Source organism: Aptenodytes forsteri, unplaced genomic scaffold (assembly GCF_000699145.1).
Source record: "Aptenodytes forsteri isolate BGI_AS27 unplaced genomic scaffold, ASM69914v1 Scaffold14, whole genome shotgun sequence".
Classification (NCBI taxonomy): domain Eukaryota; kingdom Metazoa; phylum Chordata; class Aves; order Sphenisciformes; family Spheniscidae; genus Aptenodytes; species Aptenodytes forsteri.
This window is the reverse complement of record NW_008794457.1, coordinates 393017-398682: the sequence shown is the minus strand read 5'-3', so window position 1 is coordinate 398682 and position 5666 is coordinate 393017. Positions and strand designations below refer to the sequence as shown.

The 5666-nt window shown below is 63.1% G+C and overlaps 1 protein-coding gene across 1 annotated transcript; it reads right to left on the bottom strand.

The window, feature by feature from the left end:
- Positions 1-1433: 1433 nt before the first annotated feature.
- Positions 1434-5024, bottom strand: CCDC102A (coiled-coil domain containing 102A). Its single transcript, XM_009290809.2, has 8 exons — positions 4992-5024; positions 4176-4378; positions 3952-4060; positions 3582-3698; positions 3286-3495; positions 2847-3017; positions 2627-2730; positions 1434-1560 (listed from the first exon to the last, which is right to left on the bottom strand). Exons 1-8 carry the CDS (start codon positions 5022-5024, stop codon positions 1434-1436), a joined length of 1074 nt encoding a protein of 357 aa, XP_009289084.2.
- Positions 5025-5666: the final 642 nt, after the last annotated feature.

Sequence of the window (5666 nt, the reverse complement as noted above, 5' to 3'; positions counted from 1 at the left end):
CTGCAGGCACCTCCACCCCCACAGCCTCCTTTGTTGGGCCATAAAAAAATGAGTAATTGCTGCAAATAAAAGGGCATTAAAAAAAACAACGCGAGCAGCAAAGAGCCGTGCTTTTAGCCAATCAATTAAAAGGCAGAGCGAGGGGATTAGCTCACTGAAATATTAATTTTTAATAAGGTTGTGTCTGAGCTCCTCCAAAGCCCCACGAGGCCCCGCTCTGTGGGCTGGCCGCAGGGGCTGGGCTGCAGGGGCCTGGGCTGGGGGGGTCAGCACCCATAGGTGAACACCCCTGCACCTCCACAGGGTGAGCAACCTCCACCCACGGGTGAGCAGCCCAGCACCCATGGGTGAGCACCCCTGTACCTCCCCAGGGCGAGCACCCAGCACCCACAGGTGAGCAGCCCAGCACCCATGGGTGAGCACCCCTGCACCTCCCCAGGGCGAGCACCCAGCACCCATAGGTGAACACCCCTGCACCTCCACAGGGCGAGCACCCTGCACCCACAGGTGAGCAGCCCAGCACCCATAGGTGAACACCCCTGCACCTCCGCAGGGCGAGCACCCTGCACCCACAGGTGAGCAGCCCAGCGCCCATGGGTGAGCATCCCTGCACCTCCCCAGGGCAAGCACCCTGCACCCACGGGTGAGCAACCCAGCACCCATAGGTGAGCACCCCTGCACCTCCCCAGGGAGAGCACCCTGCACCCACGGGTGAGCACCCACAGGTGCGCACCTCTGCCTGCCCGGCCACAGCCCTGCAGACGCAGGCACCTCTATGGCCATGAGCCGCTCCGCAGCCCCCGCTTCTCACTTCACGGGCACGGGGACGGGCTTTACCCATGAGCCGGGCTCGTCCCCAGGTGTGGGGACAGCGATGGCAGCGGGATGACGCCAGCAGCCACACATCCAGCCCCGCATGCGGCTTGCAGAGAAACACCGTGTCTCCCCGATGCTGTCCCCCTGCCGTCCCCTCCATCCTTGCTCCTGCATGAGGACAGAGCAGCGGCCCAAGCCACCACCAGAGCCTGGGCCCCTCTGGGCTCTGTATTTATAATAAAAAAATCATATACAAATACATACATATATATAACATATATATAAAAATGTGGGCAGGAGCGTGTGGCTGGCTGCAGGGCTTGGTGTCCCTCTCTGCCCTGCGCTTCCTCCTCCTGGGCTGCTCAGTGATGCTGGCTTTGGTGGCCACATCCATGTCCCAGGAAAGGCCAGTGGCCGAGGGGCATCAGATACTGTCCAAGAGGCAGCGGGCTTGGAGCATCCCCGGGCAAATTCCGCCCCACCGCTCCGTGCCTCAGTTTCCCCATCTACATGAGGGTCACTGCATGGCCGGGCCCCGCGGTGACAGTGGGGTGAGGTGTGGGGGGAGGGCACCCGCCATGGGATGTCCCCGCGGCGGTGGCACCTGGCCCTGGGCTCTAGGGCACCTGGATCTGCAGGTCCTCATCCTCATCGGGGTCGCTGGTGCCGTCCCCGGTGTCGTCGGGGCCGAAGCGGGTGCTGCGCATCTTGCCAAAAAGCGGGGTGCTCTGCTGCCGCCGCAACCTGCCAAGGGAGAGCTGCCGGGGTGGGGGGTGGCAGGGCGCAGCCCCGGGGGGATGCCAAAGCCGAGCCCGTCCCCCCGCACCCCTACAGCATGGCTGCACTCTGGTGTGACTCCATTTCTGCAGCTCCCACCAAGCTCTGGGTGCAGGATCAGCCCCCCCATCCCGGGGCCGACCCTCTGGCGCGGGGCTGGGGAGTCCCAGATGATGCTCGGCACAAGCAAGGCACAAGCTAAAACCCTCCAGGGCCAGACACTGCCACGCCGGGCATCTCGGACCCAGCCGAGAGTGCAGAGCAGGGAGGAGTCGTCCCCCTAAAATTGGGATCACCCAAAAAAACCCCAAGAGTCCCCATTCCCGGAAGCCTGTGGTGGTTTTAGCTCCTCACTCGCCCTCGCGTGAAAATTCATCAACATAAATTTATAAAGCAAACTTGAAATCAGAAGGCCCAGGACCTGGTCAGATCCGACCAGTTTGCTGCGTTTTACTGGAAAGCATGAATTATTTAAGGATGAGTGCACGGGGAGGCTGGAGAGGGGGAAGACGAAGCCTCCATTATTCCTCCATGATTTAATGAAGATGTCCCAATAAAATAAAGGAAGATTATAAACACAACCCCCCCAGCGCCTCCCGGAGACGCGGCATCGATCTCTCAAGGCCATTTCAGCTCTTTACTGCTGGAGAGGCGAGGCGAGGCCAGGGAAAGTTTTTAAGGGCAATAAAACCCACCTCCCTCCTCCCCAAACCGGCGTGGGATGCTCGGAGCCTGCCCTGGCCCTGGGTACCAGCAGGTCAAACCCCAAGCGGCGTGAAACTGGGCTGTACTGGTCTGTGGGCAGCCTTGTGCCGGTTTAACTGGGAGGTGAATGCCATCCAGCTTGCAGCGGGGTGAAGGCTGCTCCAAGGATGGCTGCACACCCTCCAAGGACGTTGGAGGCGCTTTGGCCCCGCTTAGCCCGGGGTTCAACCAGGGAGATGCCGGTTGAGGGATGGTGGCAAGGAGAACGTCATCCCACCCTTGGGTCCTTGCTGGTCCCCACCATGGCCCACCCCAGTCCCCCACTCACCGGGACTGCAGATGCTCCAGCTGCACCTGGAAGCTCTCGCTCTGCTCCGTCTGCTCATCCAGCGACCGCTGCAGCTTCCGCGTCTGGTTGTGGGCCTCATCCAGCTGCGGCATGGGATGGGATAGGATGGGATGGGATGGGATGGGGCAGGGCTGTCGGCAGCCACAGAGGGAGCGGAGCTGCCCACCCTGACCCCCTCCACCAGCACAAGCTTCCCCACCTCGTCCTCGGCTTGGGCCAGCTCCTTCTTCAGCTCCTCCACCCTCAGGCGCAGCTTCTTCACCTCGCCCTCGTGCTGCTCCACGCGGCGGTTGGCATGGGCCAGCTCAGCCATCTTCTCCTGGTACTGCTTCTTCAGCTTGGTGTGGATGTGCTTCAGGTCGGCCAGCTCCTGCAGTGGGCATGGGGTGGGGGGCTGAGCGGGTGAGAGCCACCCCCACTGTCGGGTGCCCCCTTCTCCCTCCCCAGGGACCTCTCCCACCACCTCACCCCATGATGGAGGAGCTGATGGAGGAAGGACAGGGTGACCACCATCCCCTACATGAAGGGTGGTGGCAGAGTTTGGGCTTGAGGAGGTCCTGGGGGATGCCGAGCCACCGCTGAAGTGACAGGGTCACCCAGGGAAGGGGTGGTGGGGGACAGGACCACCCCCATGGCACCTTGTTCTTCTCGAAGAGCTCGGCCTGGATGGTTTTGAGGTCGGTGTCCAGGGCGCTGGCCGTCTGGCGCCGCTTGCGAGCCAGCACCTCCTCCAGGTCCTCGATCTGCGCCCGCAGCTTCTTGTTCTCCCGCTCCAGGTTGAGCTTCTCTGTCTCCAGCCGCTCCCGCCGGCCCCACTCGGCCGCATTCTCCGCCTGCAGCCGCTCCATCTGGGACAGGGACATGGGGTGGCCGGGGGGCAGTGGGGACCCCCCTCACCACTCCCTTCGCCCCCCGCATTGGGGTTTGGCCTTACCTCTGCGCGCAGCTCGGCCAGCTTCTTGTCCATGCTGGAGCGAGCACCCAGCTCGTCCTCCAGGTCCTCAGAGATGCGCCCCAGCTCGTCCTGGTGGATCTCCTTCAGGATGTTGAGCTGTGGGGGGGACACAGCACCCAAGGCGGGCAGCGAGCACCCACCTTGCACCACCCAAGCCCTGCCTGCACCCATCCACCCAACCTCTGTGGACGGACCAACTGGCTCTATAGCACTAATTAGGACCCTTAATGAGCACCCTGGAGTTGGGGAGGTGGCTGTAGGTCACCATGTCCAACCATCAGGGCACGCCACCCCCCAGGGCACAGGCCACCCCCCCGGGGCACCCCTGATCCCCAGGCACCTCGCTCACCTGCTTCATCACCTCCTGCTTGCTCTTGTTGAGCTCTTCATACTTGATCTTCCACTGGCTGAGCTCGCCCTCCAGCTTCTCAATGCTCTTGCTGAGCGCCAGCTTGTCCCTGGGGAGAGGCAACGCTGGTGACAGCCGGCAGGACCCCATGGGACGTCCCATCCCAGTGGGGACTGGGCTGGGCTCGGCTGGCACCCCACGAGGATGACGCCCTGAGCACTCACTCCCGCTCCTTGAGCAGCACTTTTTGGGACTCATCCAGCCTCAGCTTCAGGGCGGTGACTTTGGTGGCATCCTCCTCCATGACGCTGACATCCTCCCAGAGCAGGCGGCTCCGTTCCTGGCGGGTGAAGGAGGCCCGGGGGCCCCGCTGCTCCCAGCTCTCGTCCTGCTTGCTCGTCAAGATGTTCTCCATCAGCTCCAGCTCCTGTGGCGCCGTGGGTGGCCCAGCACAGGGGACAGGGAGTCACCCGTGGGTGAGGGGGCAGCCCTGGCTTCCCACCCCCTACAGCACCCAGCCTTCACCCCATAACCAAGAGCATCCCTCCAGCCAAACCCAGCAGCATCCCTCCCTCCAGTCCCCAGGGACCCCCCCGAGACTGGTGGAGAGGGACCCGTCCCCCGAGGGGAGCTCCCATATACCACCACGCTCTGCTGCCGGCTCCCCGCCTCGCTGGAAATTTGGGATGAGGTAATACCGATTTATTACACCGACCTCGCCGCAACTGCCACGCGGGTGATCTTCTACCAGGCTCTGCAAAGCGCGCGGTAAATGAGCTGCAGGGGTTTTCTGGGGATGGGACGTCCCCGGGGACCAAGCGGGGAGCCCGCGGGGGATGCTCAGATTAGGCTCAGATTTGCCACTCAGCAGCCGTGCCGTCAGGTGGACTGAACCAGCATGGCACGGCACCCCGAGCGGTGACTTCTGCACCGTGACAGAGCTGATGGCAGCAGAGAGGGGATGGCCGGAAGAGCTGGGAGCATCCCTGGGGTGGTTCCGGTGTCCCCTCCTTCCTCCTCCTTCTCCCTAAAGCACAGACCTCTGCCAGAAGCCTGTACGGACACCCTGGCATTCGAGACGTTGCTGGGAGATGCCACCAGCACTGCCGAAGCCACTGTCCCCTGTACCAGCACACCGGCTTTTGCCTAATGCCTCCAAAGGGAAAGCCCTGAGAAAGGGACCAGAGCCGGAGCCAAGGTGATCCCACTGCATGGGGCTATGGGGGTCCTGGACCCCCCCATGACACTGCTCTGAGAGGGGTCTGACCCCACCACGCTGCTCCAAGAGGTCTGACCCCCGAGGCTGCTTTGAGAGGGGCCTGTCCCCCCCACGCTGCTCTGAGAAGGGTCTGAGCCCAAAATCCTGCTCCAAGAGGGGTCTGACCCCGTGACACGACTCTGAGAGGCGTCTGACTCCATCATGCTGCTCCGAGAGGGGTTTAAGCCCAAAATATTGCTCCAAGAAGGGAATGGCCTCCCCATGTTGCTCCAAGACAGGTCTGACCCCACGACACTGCTCCGACAGGGGTCCATCCCCTCCATGCTGCTCTGAGGGGACTGACCCCCCCATGCTGCTCCGAGAGGGGTCTGCTCCCCCACGCTGCCCGCCTTTGGGGGGCAGGGAGTGACCCCGTGGGCACCTGCAGGCAGTGGTGGTTTCAGGGCGCAGGCGGGCAGCTGCTGGGGGTGAGGAGCCCCCCCACGGCACCCCGCCA

Bases quoted from the DNA above. Each gene is read 5' to 3' on its own strand.
- CCDC102A (XM_009290809.2), bottom strand. From the start codon at position 5,024: ATGCCAGGGTGTCCGTACAGGCTTCTGGCAGAG. The intron at 3,496-3,581 runs GTAAGGCCAAAC...TCCCTGTCCCAG, and splicing joins TGGCCGAGCTGCGCGCAGAG to ATGGAGCGGCTGCAGGCGGA. The intron at 1,561-2,626 runs GTGAGTGGGGGA...CTCCCTTGGCAG, and splicing joins CTGGAGCATCTGCAGTCCCG to GTTGCGGCGGCAGCAGAGCA.